Below are 22,052 nucleotides of genomic sequence, written 5' to 3'. Positions count from 1 at the left end.
TTCAATTAACACAGTGCTTTTTAGGTTCATCTATGTAACAGAATTTCATTCATTTTAAGGCTAATTAACATTCCATTGTATGTATATACCACATTTTTTGCCTATCCATTCATCTGTTGATGGACATTTGTGTGCTTAACACCTTCTGGCTATTGTTAATAACACTGCTGCAAGCATGGGTGTACGAGTTTATCATTGAATTCCTGCTTCAAGTCTTTGGGAATATGCCTAGGAATGGAGTCGATGGATCATGTGGTAATTCTATGTTTAACTTTTTGAGGTCTGCTGGTGGACTGGTTTTGAGTTGTATAGATTAATGTGCAGATTAGGCTCCTCCCTAGGGTCCTGATCAGTATCTTGAGCTTTTAACCAATCTATAGTCAACCCTCAAGTCTCCTTTTAGCTAATACTCAGACTTCCTCTCTCTACAATTCTCTTTGCACAGAGTTGCTTAAGAGGAACTGATCTGAAGAAGAAATCAATGCCCTGGAAAATTCACAAGTAGGACAGTTTACAATAAGCTGTCTATGCAGCAAACAGAGAAAAGAAACTTTTCATACCCTTTTTTTTGGTACTCCCTAGTTGTTTCCTATGGTGAGAAAGTGCTGAAGTGTTAATCACTCAGTTGTGTCTGACTCTTTGCAACCCAATGGACTGTATGTGGTCCACGAGGCTCCTTTGTCCATTGAATTCTCCAGGCAAGAACATCCTCCTTTCTCCAGGGGATCTTCCCAACCCAGAAATAAAGCCCTGGTATCACACTGCATGCATGTTCCTTACCATCTGAGCAACCAGGGAAGCCTCCCAGTGGTGGTGGTGGGATGATCAAATTAAAAAACAAACCAAAAACTTTTGAGTAAAAACAAACAGAAACCTTGCTAAGTACAAAATTTTTAAGAAGTTCTGGAAGGAGAACAAGTTAGAAGGAAGTTTGGATCATAAAAATGTAGGCAGAGTTATAGTTATAATTCAGCTTCTGTAATGTTGAAACTGACTGATTCAGTAATTAAAACTTGACTTTATCTTATTCAGTGTTTAATGGTGCCTTAACACTAGCAATCAAGTATTTCACAATAGATAATGCTTATCCATGAAAAACCAAATATTTCTTTTTGCAAAAATGGCGGGATTTGCATTCACGTTTCCATCTTCCATTCTTGCATCAGGCATCAGATTCAATAAACTGACCTACTTAAAATGGTGTTGACATATGATTAAAAGCAAACATACCAATACGGTTTGGAGGCATAGGATTTATGAATTTGACTGAGCCAGGGTGGTCACGGGCTGGGCCCTCATGCGGAGGGACTTCTGGCAACAGAAGGGTAACTTTAGAGTTTTTTGGTTTCTTGCCTTTGTGCATCCTGAAAGCAGGCACTGGGCAAGTAAATCAATAATTAGGGGGTTATTTAAAGTAGAGATTTGTCACCTGACAGACCGCAACCTGTCTATATCCACAAACACAGTGACAACTCTCCCAGCCCTTTGTCCCCACGTGTGTGGTGGCTATTGAGGGTTTCTCATTTACAGAGCAGCTTGGGTTCAAGTTACCTTGCTTGAAAGAAGGAAAGGTGGGTGGGACTAGAGCAGCACACCTACGGGGGCATTAGCTTTGTTTTGAAATCCACCTAAAAGGGATACCTCTTATTAATTTTTGCACTCTTTGTCCTAAAACCAAGCATCTTGAGGTCGAGATTGACTTAATTCACCTTGTTATTCTACAGGTGCTGAGTGCTCAGATGCTCAGGGTCAAGTACCAAACTTAATAGGAAATGAAATTCTTTGTGCAAAGTGAATAAAAGCGATGAGACAGCATACAGCCATCCTGAAAGTTCATAATAGCCTGAGGAGTTCAAAGCTCTGTTAGAGGAGATTGGTATTTTAGAATGTTTCACAGATTTAAAATTCCTCCCACAATCATTCTAGTTGGTAATAAGTAGTTACTGAGGACCTGCTGTTTTTACAGCCCTTGGATCAGATACTGTCTGTATATGACAGGTATGTGCTTATGCAACGTCAGGTATGTGCCTACTACCTGTTGCTCTGGCCAGTGACCTCATCATCTCTGCTCATTGAATTTCCATTCTTACTCATTTGCATCTTTCATTCAAAATGAACATTTTACCAGTATATGATTAACACAGTGACTTAAAACCTTTATGAAGCAGCTAAAATTACAAGACTAACTGGCATTCCCTTTTCTAGGACCCTGTATGGAACTGCATATGTGTGTGTGTGTGTGTGTGTATATATGTATATATATCTGCATGTGTGTGTGTGTGTATATATTTTGGGGGGTGCTGTGTTGGGTCTTTGCTGTGGGCAGGCTTCTCCAGTTGTAGTGCATGGGCTTAGTTGCCCTGTGGCATGTGGGATCTTTGTTCCCCCTACTCCACAAGGGGTCAAAACCACCCCTCCCCCAGGTCCCCTGCCTTGGAAGGTGGATTCTTAACCACTGGACCATCAAGGAAATTCCAGGACTGCATATTTAACACTACAGTATATGTCTTGATTGACATATACTTTAATTTTGTTTCAAAATTTTAAAAAAACTTTGTATCATAAAATGTTTCAGATACAAAAAAGCCCACAAGTGAAATTGTAAGACACTCATGTATCTACTACTCACATTGAACACTTTGCCATTTTTTCTTCGTACTGTTTATTTTTATTTTTAAAAATATTTATTTATTTATTTGACTTTACCAGGTCTTAGTTGTGGCACATGGGATCTTTACTTGTGGCACGTGGAATAGCTCCCTGACCAGGGATCGAACCCCAGACCTCCTACACTGAGCACGCAGAGTCTTAGCCACTGGATCACCTGGGAAGTCCCCATACCGTTTATTTTTAAAGAAAGCGTTAGAGATAGAGTGGAAAACCTCATCTTCCCGTGTCCCCCATCTTTCCCTCCTTAGAGTTAACCTCTATCCTATTCTAATCGCTCATGTCTTTATATACTTTCATAGTTTATGTATGTTTTGTGTTTTTAAAATTTGCATAAGGGGTATCCTTTACCAAAATGTTTGCAATTTGCTCTTCCATTCAACATTAAGATTTACCTACATTGATGCACGTAAGCTATGCCATTCCTTTGAACACTGTTCAAATTCTCTTGTATGAATATACCACTGTTGCTGTCTCCATTTCCTTTCTGAGGGCCATTCAGATTGTTTGTAATATCTTACTATGGTATACAACACTACTATGAATGAACAATCCATTCCTCTGGTCCAGTTAGCTCTGCCTTCAAAATGATGTATCTTAAAATCTGACCACTTTCTGCCTCATCCCACAAACACCCTAGTCCAAAACATCATTTTCTCTTTTAGGGGTTCCTAAGTGTCTCACTCTTGCTCTCCCCTTCCCATTTAGTATATAGTTCACGCAGCTCACGGAGTCTGATTGGGTCTTTTCTTCATCAGAATCCTTCCCCGCATACCTGATATAAAGTCCAAGCTTCTTCCATGGCCAGGGAGCCCCCATGTGATCTCTCCCATGCCCTCTCTTTCTCTACCTTTCTGTAGTTCAGTATGGTCTGCTGCTGAGCTTCTGTTCACTGCCTTAGAGCCTTTGAACTAGCTGTTCACTCTGTCTTATGCCAGCTCTTCCTTCATCTTCCTATGGATTCCTCCCTTTTTTTTTTTTTAATGTATTTATTTATTTGGCTGCACCAAGTCTAAGTTGTGGCATATGGGATCTTTAGTTGTGGTATGTGTGATCTAGTTCCCTGGGATCGGATCCGGGTCTTCTGCTTTGCAAGCATGGAGTCTCAGCCACTGAAGTTCCCCTCCCTTGTCTTTATTTGGGTTTTTGATCAGATAACACCTCCTTTCCTGTTTCTATTATCTGAATTGGTACCTCTTTTTATTTCCTATCCCTTTATTCTGCTCTTTGCTTCCCTGATAGCTCAGATGGTAATAAATCTGCCAGCAATGCAGAACACTTGGGTTTGATCCCTGGGTTGGGAAGATCCCCTGGAGGAGGAAATGGCAACCCACTCCAGTACGTTTGCCTGGAGAATTCCATGGACAGAGGAACCTGGCGGGCTATAGTCCATGAGATCACGAAGAGTCGGACACTACTAAGCAACTAACAGTTTCTTCTCAGAAGTGATCACATCTGAAATCATCTTATTGTTTAGTTCCGCTCCTCCACTAGAATGTAAACTCCCTGGGCTTTATGCCCTAGTTCTCAGAATAGTGCCTAGTGTTACAGATGTTGGCAAGCCTCAGCTGAACAAACAAACAAGGGAGCACCAGTACAAGCCTCAATGCACCTTCTCCTGAACAGTGTCTTGGAAACTTGTTGATGGTGAAGCACAATAAGAAGTGCACGTTTTATACAGCATACACACAGACAGGCACAAGAGTTTCCGCAAACAATATACTACTCTTATTTTTAAAATTCTATTTCAAAAAGAAAGAAAATATGCTAGTTGCAACCCATGGAATTGATTTCAAAATTTGCCAATGGGTTCTAACTCACAGTGTGAAAAACTTTGTTTTAGAGTATATACCTGTAAGTGGTTTTGCTGAACATTCCTGAATTGCTCTCCAAAGTGAAACATTTACACTAGTAACATCGTTGCAGGGATTTCCTCATATCCTTACCAACACATGGTCTTAACAGGCTTTAAATTTTTTTGCCAGTCTGAGTGAAACTATCTGTTTTAATTTGCATTTTCCTGATTACTAAAAAGAACAGCCCAGTGATCTTAACCTAAAAAAATAATGTAAACTATATTATAGTGCCCCCGGAGGACGAAGCGGATTCTTTACCAACTAAGCCACAAGGAAAGCACCAGTAAGCAAAGTGACTTAATCTTTCCCTTCCTTAGTTTAGCAATTCCAAATTCTCATCTGTTTGATTTTAGTGGCACAGATTGCATTTCCAAGGACACAGCACTAAGGACAATTTCAGTTCATTCACCATTCATGCAGTCATTTATTTACTCAACAAATATTTATCGAGGGCCCACTACTGCCAAGGAATTTCGAAGGACAGACCAACAACCTCTCGGCGCCTACCTTCCAGACCAGGAGTTCTTTGTCCCTGGCATTGTGGCACAGTGACCACGGAGCGGGAAGACTCCGAGCAAGTCCCCTCCAATTTTTCCAATCCACATTCTCTTACGTCTTGTTCACAAGCTTTTGTCTCCAGTACACCCAGAGAGGAAGCAGTATGTTCATCTCTTCCTGCAAAGAAGTATTCCCAAGAGAAGTTGGGAAGGAGAAAACTGATGTTTCATTTCAAGCATTTGTTTTAAAATCTAAGATTACAATTAGCCTCTTTTAAAGCAATCCAATTTATTTAACTTTTTCTTCTCAAAGCAACCTTTTTTTTTCCTACTCTCTACATAGATTTGTTTTAAAGCTTCACACTTGATCTCGTTGTAATGTCAGGTTCGATTCAAAGGGCCATGAAAAATCTCAAGTTCTTTCTGACTTAAGTGATTACAAATTTTGACAGAAGAAAGGAGCCCCAAATCACATTATTACAGTCTTTAGCTTCTATTCTTCTATAATCTCTAGACTTTATTATCCCATAGTTAAGTCTTAACTAACATCAGACCTTTCTTATTTAAAAATCACAAGGCTTATGTAAAAGAACTTCCCGTGCTTTCTGGAAAGAAAGATAAGGGATTTAGCTCATTTTATTACTTTAGATAATGGTGTGGTTACCAGATAAGAGGTGCTAGCTATATCGTGGGACAGTGTCTGGGCTGTTGGGAGTTCGTGCTCCAGTCTTTGATTTTTATTTTAAATAACGTAAACCGCACGCCTCAGGGAAAGTGCTAAGTGCGGAGGCTGGCACCGCTCTCCATTACCCCCTGTCTCCCGCTTCCCCACCCCAGCCCCAGAATTCATGCAAATTAGACTGCTATCCCCGGGGCAATTTGACCCATTTTTTCGCGCCATTCTGTAGGGACCGTGCAGCTATGTAAAGAGAGAGGTCCCGCAGCTTCCAAGGCAGTACTTTTCCAAGGCGGATCTTAGTGGACTGCAAGACTATTACTGGACTTTAGCGTATCTGGAAGGGCTGCTTTTTTCTCGGGGCCGAGTGGGTTTTGCGCGGGTGGGCCGTTACCAAAGCTGGCAGGACCTGGGCCTCAACGCGGGAAAGTCGGCCGCGCCCCGCCCCTCCGGCCCCGGCTCTGCACACCCCGCCCGCCGGCCCGCGCGGCTAGGGCTCCGGCTCCTGCGCTGTGGGACGGCGGCGCGCGCGGCTGCTCAGCTCTCCCCGCTCCAGCGCCGGCCGCCAGCATGGACGCTCGCCGCGCGCGGGTGAGGCTGGACGGGCTAAGGCGCGGGATGGGCGCGGTGGGTGCTGGGGGCGGGCTGACCCCCTCCAACTTCGCCGGCAGAGTGCCCTTATCAACGGGTGGCAGTCCTGGGCGGCACCCGTTTAGGCAAGCCCCAGATTTTGTGCACTTGGGGGTATTTTGGAGACTATGCACTGTGTCCAGCGGGCGTGACACCCGGCGCGCGGGCGTGACACCCAGCGCGCGGGCGGTCAGAGTTGTGAGGTTTGAGGTTTGCAGGATGCTTTGCAGCCTGGGGGAGCTCAAGGCCACGTGCGTCCGAGGCACACGTGTGCTGCGGGCAGCAGGGGCGGACCGGTCCCCCATTGTGTCTGCTGGTCCGAACCCTGCCCGCGGGGCGCGGAGGGGAGCGGGACGTGGAGGAGGGTGCTGCCTTGCAGCCTCCCTGACCTTTCCCGTGCGGAGCCCAGGGAGGATGAATGTCTAGTAACTCATCCTCCTGGGCGCTGGCTTCCTGCTTGTTTTTCCCTTGGCCGTGCTGGCAGGCGCATCTAACTGCTGAAAGTTGATGGGTTGGGAGTTTAAAGGTCTTGAAAACCTCTCTTTAGAACTTGGGTTGCCCGCACTTGAGAGGGCACTTACGGTCACAGGAGGTGATTAGTGCAATGGTGGTCTCATCGGTTTGCCGACCATTTGCTCGTTTCCTATTCCCTTCCCCATCCCCCAGCCTTTCTTGCAGCAACAGGACGGAGCCCTGAATGGAACATGGAACGTTACTGTTTACTCTAACGGAAACCGGAACGGAGGGTCTGCCCCAGGAGAGGTTAGAGGGTGGGGGGTTGGGTGAAGAGGAAGAAAATGACAAGCTTAAAATAAATAGCTGGGGTAAGGGGCCCACGTGAGGGGGCTGGGGTACTCTGGGAGTGGGTTGGAGAGGGCGTGTTGGGGGCGTAGTTTCAGAGATACCGCTTCCCGAATGGACCTTGACATTGGCTTTCAGGATGAAGAAAACCACATGTAGCAGGACCTGGAATCTGACATCCCTGGGCTCAAATTTGAGCCATCATGGGACTTGAGTAATCTGTTTCACAACTCTACGCCTCAGTTTCCACCTTTGTTGCAAGGAATTGCTTAGTGCCTGGCACAAAAAATAAAAAAACCTGCTGAATGGTGTTTGTTATTACCTACCTGCCAGGAAAGTCCATGACCGTTTGTGTTGCTTCTTTCTGTCTTATTCTCCAAGCATACATTTGCCTGTTAACTAACTTCGCATGCGCTGACTTGTTAACGCCCAGCCCAGCAATTATTTCCCTGAAAGCTTCCAGTAGAATACCTACCTTGAGGCAGTCTTGTGCCTCTGACTGCAGGCAGGTAGATAGATGATTGCGGGAGGGCGGGCGTGCTAATAAGTTGCTTCAGTCCTGTCTGACTCTGCCACCCTATGGACTGTAGCCCACCAGGCTCCTCTGTCCATGGAGTTTCCAGGCAAGAATACTGGAGTGGGTTGCCATGCCCTCCTCTAGGGGATCTTTCCTCCCCAGGGATTGAACTCCCACCCACGGCTCCTGCACTGCAGGAGGATTCTTTTCCTTTGAGCCACCGGAAATGGTGATAATTCCTGCAGCAGTGTGAGGAGCACAGCTATTTTAGGAGACTGCGGACTCCTTCCAGCCCTGTGATCTTGGGCAATCTAGTTTCACCTACCTGGTACTTTTAATTTGTTCATCTGGAAAATAGGGAGTTTCTGAGACCTCCGCTATTAGGTAGTACCTCTACCTATTATCACATTTTCATGATTTTTAAAAGGACAAGACTGAAACTTCCCAAGATGATTGAATGGAGTCTGTTGAGAAGCACTGACTGGGTGGTTGGGTTCCACCATCATGAAAATAATTTTATTTTCAAGAGAAATGTGTAACGTCAGGTGTAGAAAGAAGATCAGAAAGTTATGTTCCCCCTACACCTCACGTCTTGGCATTATTTTGCAGGACCCATAGCAGAACTTGCCTTCTTAAAGTTTTCAGTGTATGGAGTCACTTCTGTTATTCCATGGCCATATTTCAGATATGAGAAATATAGGAAGTAATACAACAGTAATGATATTCATTGGAAAGACTGATACTGAAGCTCCAGTACTTTGGCCACCTGGTACAAAGAGCCAACTCACTGGAAAAGACTCTGATGGTGGGGAAGATTCAGGGCAAGAGGAGGAGAAGGGCATGGTGGAGGATGAGACAGACAACATCACTGACTCAATGGACATGATGAGTTTGAGCAAACTCTGGGAGGTCGTGAAGCACAGGGAAGCCTGGCATGCTGCATTTGATGGGGTTGCAAAGTTGGACACGACTTAGCGACTGCACAACATTTAAGAAATCTCTTATTATTAAATATGAGGAAATGGTAGAAACTGCTATCTTTTTTACATGAAGTAGATGTCAGTTGCATATTCTAATGATTGGTGCCAGGCAATTCATTGTGTTTATGAAGGAAAGAAGCATTTTCATATCCATAGGGCATATGTGTCTAATAAAAGGGCTTGTAAAAACTTAAGACTTGTGCAGCAGTGAAACTACAGAAAGAGCTGAATGGCCAGCCTAATAGAGCCCTGAAGTGGAATTGGGAATTCTACCTGGGTTTGGAAGACCGACCTTTAACTTGGTTCTTGTACGTTTGTTCACTGGGTTGATATATTTGATTTGTAAAGACTTGTGCAGAAATCACTGTTCCCCTCCTGATTGGCACAAGGGCTGTTTGAAAGTCTGTCCTCTTGAAGTAGAGGTGCTGCCCAGGATTTGAGGTTTGAGAAATTAGCATCACAGTACAGAGCCCAAAGCTTACTTAGAAAGACCTCATTAGCTTGATTTTGGCTGAGGGAAAGAAATCACTCTACCATTTTGTACTTTTGAAGTACAGTCTAATTTCTTTTTTTTTTTTTAAAGGGCAGATTTTAGCAATTTAGCATTTAACGCCTTGGGAGCTCAGTATAATGTTAAGAGTTTGGGAGTTTTTAAGGTGGGTTAAAGGGTAATTCCACAGGTATTTGAATAAATTGATACCAGTGTTCCCTCAAAGGGATCTCTTTAGGATTTTACCTGATTTTGGAAAATTTTGTGGCAATTGCAAACCCTCCTTTTTCTTTGTAGGATATAAGAAATGGACATACCTCCTCTGCACTGTTTGAACCTACTCAACTCAAAAATGATACCTTTCTTTAGATTCTGCAGCAAGCATCCCATTTAATAGTATGGCCATTTCCGTTTGCAGCAAAAGGATTGCAGAGCAAAGAAGAACTTCAAGAAATTCAGATATGTGAAGTTGATTTCCATGGAAACCCCGTCATCCTCTGATGACAGTTGTGACAGCTTTGCTTCTGATAATTTTGCAAACACAGTAAGTGCTGCCTGAGAATAAACAGAATGGAGTCTGCAGTGCTCAAAATGCCCCAAATGCTTTGTGCATGATTAAAACTGCTTGCTTTTTGCCTACATTTCTATACAGCTGTTACGAAAATACAGTATGCACTGTAATTTCTTTTCACTTTTTGCTGTGGTTCTAGGTAGTAATTGTTGGAGGTAGATTAGCTACTTATTCTATCCTTTTGAAATGTCGCCTAACCTAACATGCCTGATGATTTGCCATAACAACTCAGAAATCATTTGTAAACCTCTGAACCATTTTTCTTTGTAACAAAAGCTATTCTCTTGTAGTGCACTTGTAAATGTGATTTGCTCTCTGCACGGTTTACGGAAAATTGGTTCTTCAAAAAGGAAAAAAAAATGCACAACCACATTTATTTATTTATTTTACAGAAACCTAAATTCAGGTCAGATATCAGTGAAGAACTGGCAAATGTTTTTTATGAGGACTCTGATAATGAATCTTTCTGCGGCTTTTCAGAAAGTGAGGTGCAAGATGTGTTAGACCATTGTGGATTTTTACAGAAATCAAGGCCAGATGTCACTAACGAACTGGCCAGTATTTTTCATGGCGACTCTGATGATGAATCATTTTGCGGTTTCTCAGAGAGTGAGATACAGGATGGAATGGTGAGTTTGAGAATTTCACCAATATCAAGCAATAAGGTACATTTAGAGGCATGACATACTTGCTTAAAAATCTTTTTTCCTTATGATTTTCATTTTAGTCATGCCAGAAGGTTTTGTTGACTTTTAAGAAAGTTTTAAGAGTATTTTCTTCATGTCTTAAAGCAGTTTTTTGCTAATGTAATTCTAATAGTAAGGCTTAAGGATTTTTGTAGTCTCTGAAAATCTTAGAAACTTGTAAGAAACAATTGGCCAGCATGCAGATTTCTGTGGCCACAGAAGTGAAGCCCAATCAGAGGAAGCAGAGATGTCCTCAAGATGAGCTCCAGTGACATTTAAGTGCCCAGACCAGGGCCTGACATAGAGAAGGCCTTCAGTAAATGTTGCTTCCCATAGAGGGTCTATACCTGCACCTGGAAAGCCTGTGATAACTCGCATGCAGGAGCTTGAGTGCAGGTGATGACAGTTAGGGCCCTGCCTGCTTCTGCTCTTGCTCCTTCGCTGGCTTTTCTTACGCCTGCTGTCTTACCTTTAACCTCTATTGTCCTGCTCAGGACGCTGCTGCCAAGGATGCGCCTCAGTCCCACTCTTACCTGAGCATGCTGTTGACTTCTGTGCATGTTTTCCTCTTAGCAACACTTTCTCGACAAAGGAAGTGTGTTTTGGGTGCATGCTCTTCAGCTCATTGTGGTCTGACACGGGTCCACTGCCTGGGACCACAGTCGGGCGGCGCTGATATAAGTGAGAACACCTAGCCAGGGAGTGTTTTATCATGACGTAACTTCATGATAGTGTAATGTTTTCTCCTAAGAGGTGATGCTGATCTGAATCAGTGCGTAATGGAGTTATTGGCAGCACTGCTCTCTGAATCTGGGTATGACTCAAACATTGTCTATCGCCTGATTCATTTCTGGGCAGTGTTTCAGTTCTTTGTAGATGCTGTTTGTTGCAACTGAGAAAATGCCAATGCCAATCGATTAAAAGGCTTAAGGATTTGTAGAAGATTTTTTGTCATTTTATGTTCTCTCAATCTGCGCACTAAAAATAACATAAAGGTTATAAAAAGCAATGAGTTTGTTGAAATGTTAAAAAACGCTTCTTCCATTTTGGGACTTTATGGGTGGTATTTTTTACTTCTCTCTTTTTTGTAAGTTTGTTTTCAACAATAACCACAATCAATTTCAGAATGTTTTCATCACCCCAAAAAGAAACCCTGTTCCCATCAGCAGTCACTTCGCATCCTTTCCCAGCACCCTCAGTTCCTGGCAACCACCAGTCTATTTCCTCTCCTAGGTTTGCCTGTTCTAGGCATTTCATATAAATGGAACCAAACAAAATGTGGTCTTTTGTGACTGGCCTCTTTCACTTAGCATGATGTTCCTGAGGTTCTTCCATGTGCCATTACTTTGTATCTTTTTATTGCTGAATAATACTCAGCTATAAATATTCAGACTATATCACGTTTTATGTATCCATTCATCAGCTGATGGATGTTTGAGTTGTTGGCACCTTTTGGCTCTTTTGAATGGTGCTGTTGTGAACATTCATGTGCAAGTGTTTTGTGGATATACACCCCTGAGCATATACCTAAGAGTAGAATTGCTGAGTCATACAGTCTCTATGTTTAACCTTTTGAGGAACTGCCAGACTGTTCCAAAGTGGCTGCCCCATTTTACACTCCTCCCAGGGTTTGCAGGTTCAGGGTTTTCCACATCCTTGCCATACTTGTTTATTTGGTTCTGCTAGTAGGTAGAAAGTGATATCTCGTGATTCTGATTTTCCCTGGTGGCCAACATTAATACATTTTAAGTGACGGAAACATTACTTTTGGAATCTGAAATTTAAAAAATTTTATGCTTACACAAAATGGATTAGAGAGTTGTTGTTAATGTTATTTAGTTCCTAAGTTATGTCTGGCTCTTGTGACCCCGTGGCCTGTAGCCTGCCAGGCTCTTCTGTCCTTGAGATTTCGAGAGAGGTAGTCAGATTCATAGAGACAGAAAGTAGAATGATGCTTGCCAGGAGTTCTGGGGGAGTAATTGTTTAATAAGTATAGAGTTTTAGTTTATGAAGATGAAAAATTTCTGGAGATGGATGGTGGTGATAATCGTTGCAAAACACGGAGCCTATTTAATGTCACTCAACTGTACACTTAAGAATGGTTGAAGTAAAATTAAAAAAAAAAAAAGAATGGTTGAAGAGTAACAACATTGTAAATTAACTATACTCCAATAAAAATTAAAACAAATGGTTAAAGGGGTAAATTTTATGTTATGTATATTAAAAGTAGATTAGAGCATTGAGACATCTGTAATATAGTTTAATACTACCATAAGTATGGAAATCATGAGAGAACATATTTGTCTCTAGGGGAATTCCTTTAAAATACATCAAGATTCTATTTTTTGAAGAAGTGAAAAAAGAAGCTGGGATTTTTCACAGTTTAAAAAATGATTCAGAACCACCTAGAGGCTGTGACTGTGGCTTAGTACAGTGTGTCCCAGGAAAGCTCCTAGTTAATCGGCCCTCAGGTTGTTGTGTTTATTAGTAATTCCTGATTTTGTTACTCAGAGCCGCCAGTTAAACTTGACAATTAAAGCGTTCAGTGCAAATGTATTTGCAAGTGTCTTTTGTTCCAAAGGCATTGTGTAGTCACACTCTTGCGGACTGTGTGACAGTCAGCAAGTCATTAACGCCTCACTTGTTCTGATTGACCAGAGGCTGCAGGCGGACCGCGAGGGCTGTCGGACCCGCAGTCAGTGCACGCGGTCGGGACCTCTCCGCGTGGCCATGAAGTTTCCCACTCGAAGCACCAGGGGAGCAGCCAACAAAAGAACAGTGCCCTCTGAACCCCCAGAGAATTCTGTGACCGATTCCAATTCTGACTCAGAAGATGAAAGTGGCATGAATTTCTTGGAGAAAAGGGCTTTAAATATAAAGCAAAACAAAGCAATGGTAGGTATCTGACTTTGAAGGTGTCAGAACTGATGACCCTTCCCAGCATTTCTCTAAGCCACCTGTTGCTTATATCCGTGTCCTAAGAACTATTTTCCACGTAGCTTTGAAAATGTCATCATATATGCTTCAACGTGTATTTCTTTCCCTTTTCTAACTTTTCTGTTTTTTCAGTCTGTGAAAGTTTTGGGAAATGTACAGGGGAAGCAAACTGAGTCGTGCTGCTGTGATTTCTAGAATTTGCTTGTTTACAGCAGTTACTGTAAACCAATAATTTCTGTTTAATTTCCTCCCTTTCTAGCTTGCAAAACTCATGTCAGAATTAGAAAGCTTCCCTGGCTCCTTCCCTGGAAGGCGTTCCCTGCCGGGCCCCAGTTCAGTAAGTGTAAATATTTGTTTGTGGAATGGTGTTTGGGGTAGGTCTGAGGTGTTGTGATAGTTGAAAGTCCGATTTTGTTATTTTGTGTGATCTTGTAGACAGAGGTGATAGAGGAAGTCTAAAAGATCTCTGGGACCTCTTCCTTGCACCCCAGGCCAGGTGTGGGCCCTCTACCCCATGCTCAAATCACCCCCCTTTTTTTTTGGCTGCACTGCGTATCATGTGAGATCCTAGTTCTCCCATGAGGGATTGAACGCACACTCCCTGCAGTGGAAACATGGAGTCTTAAGCACTGAACTGTCAGAGTAGTTCCTCAAATGCCTTTTGATTGGTTATTTCTCTCCCTCCCACTCAAATAAACTAAGCCCCTCAGGGGTAGGGAAGAAAAATCGAAAGTTGTTTTTTCTGTAACTCCAGCCCTTGGAACATTTCTACCTGGCATGGTAATCTGTCTTTTTAAAATCTGAGAATGAGAAAAAAAGAAGAAACGATTTCTTAAACCAAGTCATGGCCTAATATATGTGATTGTATTCTGAGGAGCTAAGCTTGTGCTACTTAAGAGATATTGTAGAAAAGGTTTTTTTTTGTTTTGTTTTTTTTTAAGAAAACAAGAATTTTTCCTTACATCTTTATCAAATCAAGAGTAAACAGGTCATCCCTTAGTTTGAGAGAAACTGGGCTTGGTGTTACAGAAGCTGAATTTCAATGGCTGTATTATTTCTGGGCTCATTTCCCATGCATTACAGAAAGGATGAAGGAAAATGGCAAGTGGAGCATTCCTTTTACTTATGGGAAAACCTGCCTCAGGAGAAGCTGCCGCTTGTCATTTTGGAATAAGTGGGTCCATCCTCTGTGTTTTCTTCAGCGTCCGAAGACCCCGAGGAGGCGCACATTTCCAGGTGTCGCCTGCAGGAGAAATCCTGAGCGGAGAGCTCGTCCGCTCACAAGGTCTAGGTCCCGGGTCCTTGGGTCACTCATGGCCCTGCCCACAGAGGAGGAGGAGGAGGAGGAGGAGGAGGAGGAAGACAAGTACATGCTGGTGAGGAAGAGGAAGCCCATGGTCGGCTACATGAATGTGAGTTCTCTGCTTTTGTGCCTGCTCCTCTGTTTGTCATCTTCTGTGGGTCCAGGGATCATGGACAGAGGATGGGAGCACATACAATTTCAACACCAATGATCCATGTATATTTTTAACTTAAAAAAATCAATTAATTTGTCTGTGGCATGCGAACTCCGAGTTGCAGCATGTGGGATCTAGCTCCCCGACCAGGGACTGAACCTGGGCCCCCTGCGTTGGGAATGTGGAGTCTCAGCCACTGGACCACCAGGGCGGTCCCCAAGGATCTGTATTAAATGGCCTTCTCAAACCGTCCACAACGGCTAAGGTCACATCAGCTTGTTTTGCTGGCTCTTGGTAGCAGGCACGAGAATTAAAAAGTTTTCTTGGGCTTTTCTTAATTATAGGAGTTGCTTCAGTAATCTTGTTCTGTGATCCTCAGTAAATCCCCTTTCTCCGTAAGTTCCAAGACCGGTTTCCAGGTTGAGTTCTCTGTGAAGGAGTGGCAAAGCGAAGGTCTAAGAGTCAGAGCTGGGGAAAGCGAGCCAGGAAGGACGCTGCTCCTTGATTCTCGTTATGCAGGAAGATGACATGCCCCGAGGTCGTCGCCCCGGACCCATGACCCTTCCCCATGTCGTTCGCCCGGTGGACGAAATCACAGAGGAAGAGCTGGAGAACATCTGCAGCAACTCCCGAGAGAAGATCTATAACCGTTCATTGGTCAGAGCCTCTAAATAATGTCTGTACATGTCCCTGTCTGTGAGAGGCGTTTTGCTCATGTTCTAATGGTCTTAGCGCATGGGATGTGTGCCTGGGTATTTTTTTCATGTAAGAAAAGAGAATTTTGTAGCATCCTTGGGATTTAGCCTGGTTAGTAAGTTTGCAGTAGTAGTAGTTGCTTAGGTAAATCTTCAGTAGCATTAAGTCTTTTCTCAATTTAGAAACTGATTTCATTCAGCCTAAGTAGCTGTTAATGTGTGCCTACATAGATGGGTGCTGAGGATATGCTGCTGCTGCTGCTGAGTCGCTTCAGTCGTGTCTGACTCTGTGTGACCCCATAGACGGCAGCCCACCAGGCTCCCCGTCCCTGGGATCCTCCAGGCAAGAATACTGGAGTGGGTTGCCATTTCCTTCTCCAGTGCAGGAAAGTGAAAAGTGAAAGTGAAGTCACTCAGTGGGGTTCAACTCCTAGCAATCCCATGGACTGCAGCCCACCAGACTCCTCTGTCCATGGGATTTTCCAGGCAAGAGTACTGGAGTGGGGTGCCATTGCCTTCTCTGCTGAGGATATGGTGGTGTGCTAAAGACAAACAAGATTTGAGCAAGCTTTCTTTTGCATAAGATCTTTTCTTGAGATAGTTTTGATAGCATTAACTGTTGGATCTGCCAGTTGAATGGAATCACCATGCTTAATACTTTTCATGGCCTGGTGTATACATGTGTATATAGATGTGAGGTAGGATTCAAAGAGAAAAGGTCAGACTACCCACAAAAAAGGACATTCTTTTTTTTTTTTCTTTTAATATTTTTTTTTGTAGTCAAATTTCTCTTTTTTTTCTTGGTTGTGAGGCTTGTCCTCAGCAGTAAAAGCACAGAGTCCTAACCACCAGGCTGCCAGGGGATTCCCAGAGAATGACTTTAAGATTTTCTCTACAAAGAATAGTGTTTCTATTTTTCTTCTTATTTGCAGGGGTCAACTTGTCATCAGTGCCGCCAGAAGACTATTGATACCAAGACAAACTGCAGAAACCCAGAGTGCTGGGGCGTTCGAGGCCAATTCTGTGGCCCCTGCCTTCGAAACCGTTACGGTGAAGAAGTCAGGGATGCTCTGCTTGACCCAGTAAGGGCCTTGAAGGGGTGATCCTGTAGGCTCCAGGGTCAGCTATGAGCTGATAGGGGCAGAGAGAGATTGAACTCTTGGAGCTGAAAGGCAGAGGAATTCATAGTGTCGGGTACTGGACAGCTGTGAGCGCTTGCGGAGCACTGGGGACCTGGCCGTTGAGGGCAGGTCCATTCTCTAGTTCCCATACTGGTAGTGGTTGTGTGACTTTTTCTGTGGGATTTCCCAAGGGAAGTGATGCATTAACCACATTATGTTTTTTTGTTTCTTTAATAGTAATAAAAAAGATCTGAATGCAATTGATGACACCCACCTTGGAGGTTAAACAGGAGTAGATAAGTAAGGGGTGGTAAGGTTTGGCTTAATGGTGCCTTTTCACGCTTCTCCTTCAGAACTGGCACTGCCCACCGTGTCGCGGGATCTGCAACTGCAGCTTCTGTCGGCAGCGAGATGGGCGGTGTGCGACTGGGGTGCTCGTGTACTTAGCCAAGTACCATGGCTTTGGGAACGTGCATGCTTACTTGAAAAGGTAGGGCTGGTTTTTCTCTCTTCTGCACCCCAATCTTAATTTTTTTTTTTTCCTTAAGTACTTTTCGTATTTTTTTCCTCAAACTTTAAACTCTATTTTGTATCGGGGTATAGCTGATTAACAACGTTGTGGTTGTGTTAGATGAACAGTGAAGGGACTAAGCCGTACGTATACATGTGTCCATTCTCTCCCAAACACCCTGCCCCTGTTCATTTTTGTTATCTTAATAAAGAGAAGGTGGAAGTCAGGATAGCAATCACGTGGAAAGCAGGAGAGGCACGTGGGGCGTCAGGGAGCCTTGCAAACCTTCCTCTGGGTGGTGGTGATGCTTGTGGGCCCTCATGTGTAAAATTTAAGCTGTGCACTTAAGATGCATGTTACAACTCAATAGAAACATTTCTAAAGGAGTGAATTAGGCTCTCAGAAGATTATTATTATTTTTGTAACTTTTTAAAAATAAAGTATGGTTAATTGACAATGTTGTATTAGTTTCAGGTATACAGCAAAGTGATTCAGTTACATGTTAATATATTCCTTTTTTGTATTTTTTCCATTACAGTTTGTTACAAACTATTGACTACAGTTCCCTGTTCTATCCAGTGGACCTTGTTGGTTATTTATTTTATATGTAGTAGTTTGTAACTGCTAATCCCAAACTTCTGATTTGTCCTCCCCCCAACTCCCTTCCCCTCTAGTAACCATGTTTGTTTTCTAGATCTGTGAGTCTGTTTCTTTTTTGTAAATAAGTTTTTATCTGTGTCATATTTTTGATTCCACATGTAAGTGATATCATATGATACTTGTCTTTGTCTAATTTAGTATGATAATCTCTTGGTCTATCCAGCTGGTCCATCCAGATTGCATAATTTCATCCCTTCTTTTTTATGACTGAGTAGTATTTCACTGTATATATGCACCATATCTGCTTTATCCATTCATCTGTCAGTGGACACTTAGGTTGTTTCTATATCTTGGCTATGGTAAATAGTGCTTCTGTGAACACTGGGGTGCGTGTGTGTTTTGGAATCAAGTTTTTATAAGAGAATTCTTAGGCCAAAAACTGTATCCTGACATGTTCCCTCTTCTCTTTCAGTCTGAAACAGGAGTTTGAAATGCAAGGATAATAACTGGAAGATCCACTCCCTGCCTTCCACTTCGCAGGTCTTCCTTGTTAAAGTCTTCAGTTTTGTCATGTGATTGAAACCCAGGTTAAGAATTCTGAGGCTCAGTCTGTCTTACAGGCAAATCAAGTTGTTCCCATTAAATGCACACGTGTGTCTGGGCATCACAGAAGTGATGTGCTCCACCCTCCTGCAGTTTCTCCTTTGCTTTTCTGCCCACCCCTCGCCCCATGCCGTTCTCTTATTTCCAGAGATTCTCCTCCGTCGTTTAGTTTGGGAATCCTTTTTGAACGGCAGTTTTATGAAAGCATGTTGGATTTAATTGGCGTTGAAATAGCCCTGGAATCCACGTATAAAACCAAGCACTTAGAAACACAGTAGTAGTAGTAACTACCTCTATCCAGTTTCAGAGACTGTCCCTGTAACTTGCTCACATGTAAACACCGGGTCTGATATAGCGTTTGTCAACCTTTTTAGCAGCATCATGGCACAAAAGTCGTAAGACCATGTGGAAAAATTAGGTGATTGTTGGCAAGTGGAGTATATGACTTTGGAGGCTTCTGAGGAGAATATTTCGTGTATTTTGCTTGTGATTCAAGTTGTCACAGTTGAGGCTTAGTTGCTGCTGATTTCCTCTGCCATGTGCATCTGGCCCACACGGTCACAATGTGAAGGTTCGAGGACAGGACTAAGCTTGAAATCATTGTAGAAAAGCCATCCTAGGAAGTTGAAGATGGAGAGGCTTCAGGAGTAGGCCAATCTTTGAATTCATGGAATAGAACCTCAGGATAATTGAGTTTGCCAAATTTATTTCAGTTCATAACATAAGGTGTTTCAAATAAATTCTTGGTTATTTTGCATGGAAAATTGATACTTAAACTCAGCTACAATCCTTTGCAGTTTTTGCTTTCTTGAAATCATAAGCCAGGCATAGAGGATTCATGTTCAGGCTTAAAGCACTTTTATAACTGAGAAGTGCCTTTTTTGGTAAAGGGTGACTGTCAGCAGTTCGTGAACTTGCCACCTCTGCCAGTTGAGTTTCTGGGCAGAGTCGTGTGTTGTCTCTCCCTTGCCCTGCTTTGGCATGAATCAAATCTTTCGGTAGAGGTAGACGCAAAGTGTGTGTGTGTTCGTTTGGCTTTGCATCTGCAGCCTGTAGCTATGCCGTTCAGTTCAGTGTTTGGTGCATAATTGGACCTTGAATCAATAGATGTAAATAGAGCTTTTGATCTGTTACGCTTTTATACAAAGTTTTTTTATTTTAATAATAAAACATTTTGTTTTAGCTTGTGTTACTTTTTTAAAAAAATCTTTGCTACTCAATCTTACTGCACTGAGTCCTAATGTTTCTTTCCTATTTAAACAAAAGACCATTTCTGCCTTTTCAAGACCCACCTCCGCCCTTCTGGCTTAAGTTTCTGATGACCAAGGGCTAGCTCTTTTGAACAGGGCCTGATTTGGTGATGTGATTAATAGCTGTGAATCAGAATCAGCTAAGATGGCTACATCGACACATAGAAAGTAGGGACCCATGAAGTTTTAAAAATGTTTTCTTTCCCTTGGCCATTTGCCAACACAAGAACCAACAGCAATTTCACAATACCTGGGTATTTATTTTAGACTCCCTGTATCTTGAGGCCTGTTCTAGGACTGAGAGACTCAAAAGACAGAAACAGCATGGTTCAAAAGTTCTCTTATCCCATTCTTTTATTTTTTAATTTAAAAATTAAAAACATTTTGGGGCCATGCTGAGCAGCATGTGGGATCTTAGTTCCCCCGCATTGGAAGTGTGAAAGAAGTCTTAACTACTCGACTGCCAGGGAAGTCCTAGTACCCATTCTTCACATTAGGGTTGGCATACTACAGCCTCTTAGTTAGAAAGACAAAGAAAGGTAGGAAATTGAGAATTTTGGAGGGTGGGAGGCCAGTCTGTAGACCTGTACTGTAGCACATAGTTCTGGGTGAACAAGCTACTTTGTTGGATACCAAAATGGGGAGGCAGCCTGTAGGATTGCAAATGGGCATAGCTGGCCACATAGGAAACTTTTAAAAACAACTCTGTGCCTTGAAAGTTTGTTGGAAGTGCTTATTATCAGATGAAAGTACTTGCTGGTAACCCATGATTGCAGCAGTGTTCAATCCAGCATTATGAAGACTGGCCGAAGAAGGGATACTAGAGTTAGTCCAGCACCTCCTAAGTACCAGATACAGTGCTCAGCACAGGATGTGTGTTAGGCATTTTGGAGATGAGACTCAACAAGGTTAAGTATTATAACTTAGGAAAACTCAAGAGCCATGCCAGCTGTTGTAGATAATAGAACCAAACACTGTTCTGAGGGCTTCTGATAGACTGGGTTACATGTGATAGGTAAGGCTACATACGTTGATCGTAACAGGTAATACCTGCCACCCGTAGTTACATGTTTATTTCACTTTCTCTCATAAGAATGAAGTCATTGGAAGCAAGACCACTTTGATCCAAATACTCATGTACTCTGGATTCAGCACGTGGTTACTGAGGGAGTTCCCTGGTGGTTAAGATTCTGGATTTTTACCTCTATGGCCTGGGTACAATTCCTGGTTGGGGAACTGAGATTCCCACAAGCCACACAGCCAAGAAAAAGAAAAGCTTACTAAATATTTATCAAATGACTTGAGGTTCCTGGACAGGAAAGTTCCTGAGATTTGAGCAGAAAGAACTAAAGTCATGGTGGAGGAGAAATAATGGATAAGTCCCAACATTTGTTAATCCCAGCATTAACCCCTGTGAGGTATAATCTTTCTTTGTGATACAATGCTTAGCTTTCTATGAAGCTGCAATGGTCAATTCATTAAAAATCATGTATTTCTAATAATGTGTTTTTCTATGGGAAAATACAATTTAGTTCATTGTACTAACTTGAAAAAATACCACTATTCAACTAAATGAAGAATTTGTATTGAGCTGTTAATGAGCTACAAGAAGATAATTTTACATACAGTAGCTCTAAATGGTATCCATTCGGGGAAAATTTGAGGTGGCAAAAATTGAGTTCATGGACGTTAAAAACTTACTGTAAGAGAGAAGATACCCTCCCCTACTGTGTGTGCCCATCACTGATTTGAGCAGTGGTCCATCCTGCTTCATCTATACTCTTGCTCCCCCCAGTCCATTGAATTATTGTGAAGAAAAACCCAGACATATGACATTCATACATACTTCACTATTTCTAAAAGTATACCTAAATAAAGTTAGAGTTCCTTAATATCAAATATCCAATCGTTCAAATTTTCACTATCCCACACCTCACCTTCCATTTATACAACTGACCTATTTGAATTCAGGACTCCTAATGCTTATTTAAAGTCTCTTAATTATTAGGTTTTCCCTCCCTTTATTCCCCTTGCTGTTTATTTGTTGATAAAAGTCATTTTTTTCCTGAAGAGTTTCCACATTTTACTAACTGCAACCCCATGGTGTCATTTAGCATGTTCCTCTGTCCTCTCTGTTATATCTAGAAGCTTGATCGGGTTCGAATGCAGCAACAGTACTTTATTTTGTGAACTGACATCAGAAGACTTTTACTGGTCCTGTTCTCTCCCTTTTTGTACTGTTAATAGCCACCGACGAACATTTTCTGTAAATTCTCTCTTCATTAATCAACTGGGATTTCCCCTCAACTATTTAGTTATACTAGGTACAGTTTTTACACAACATATGTATTAAGGACTTGATTTTTTTTTTTTTAACCAGTTTTCAGGTATCTTCTAATGGTGCCTAACAAGGGTTTTCTTGTTTACTTGTTTAAGTATCATTTCTCTTGGAGTTCTCAAATATTTGATGTGTTTCAATTCATAGCAGTTATTCTTATTGATGCCCA

At 42.4% G+C, this 22,052-nt stretch overlaps 1 protein-coding gene and 1 long non-coding RNA gene across 3 annotated transcripts; both read left to right on the top strand.

The window, feature by feature from the left end:
- The first annotated feature begins 6,154 nt into the window (after positions 1-6,154).
- On the top strand, positions 6,155-18,554 carry CDCA7 (cell division cycle associated 7). 2 transcript variants are annotated; one of them, XM_069574298.1, is made up of 10 exons: positions 6,181-6,287; positions 9,533-9,658; positions 10,078-10,314; positions 13,030-13,266; positions 13,568-13,645; positions 14,511-14,720; positions 15,285-15,422; positions 16,393-16,542; positions 16,935-17,071; positions 18,165-18,554. In XM_069574298.1, the coding sequence occupies exons 1-10, from the start codon at positions 6,267-6,269 to the stop codon at positions 18,193-18,195; spliced, it is 1,365 nt and encodes a 454-aa protein (XP_069430399.1). In that variant the 5' UTR covers positions 6,181-6,266; the 3' UTR covers positions 18,196-18,554. The 2 variants fall into 2 exon arrangements, with proteins under 2 accessions (XP_069430398.1, XP_069430399.1); XM_069574297.1 differs by lacking the exon at positions 10,078-10,314 and having other exon boundaries at positions 6,155-6,287.
- Positions 7,014-7,433, top strand: LOC138432772 (uncharacterized). Its single transcript, XR_011253977.1, has 2 exons — positions 7,014-7,088; positions 7,266-7,433. It is a non-coding gene; the product is annotated as an uncharacterized lncRNA (long non-coding RNA).
- Positions 18,555-22,052: the final 3,498 nt, after the last annotated feature.

This window comes from Ovis canadensis, chromosome 2, assembly GCF_042477335.2.
Source record: "Ovis canadensis isolate MfBH-ARS-UI-01 breed Bighorn chromosome 2, ARS-UI_OviCan_v2, whole genome shotgun sequence".
In the NCBI taxonomy this organism is placed as follows: Eukaryota; Metazoa; Chordata; class Mammalia; order Artiodactyla; family Bovidae; genus Ovis; species Ovis canadensis.
This window is presented reverse-complemented; position numbering and strand designations above follow the sequence as displayed.

Bases quoted from the DNA above. Each gene is read 5' to 3' on its own strand.
- CDCA7 (XM_069574298.1), top strand. From the start codon at position 6,267: ATGGACGCTCGCCGCGCGCGG. The intron at 13,267-13,567 runs GTAGGTATCTGA...CTCCCTTTCTAG, and splicing joins TAAAGCAAAACAAAGCAATG to CTTGCAAAACTCATGTCAGA. The intron at 17,072-18,164 runs GTAGGGCTGGTT...CTTCTCTTTCAG, and splicing joins GTGCATGCTTACTTGAAAAG to TCTGAAACAGGAGTTTGAAA.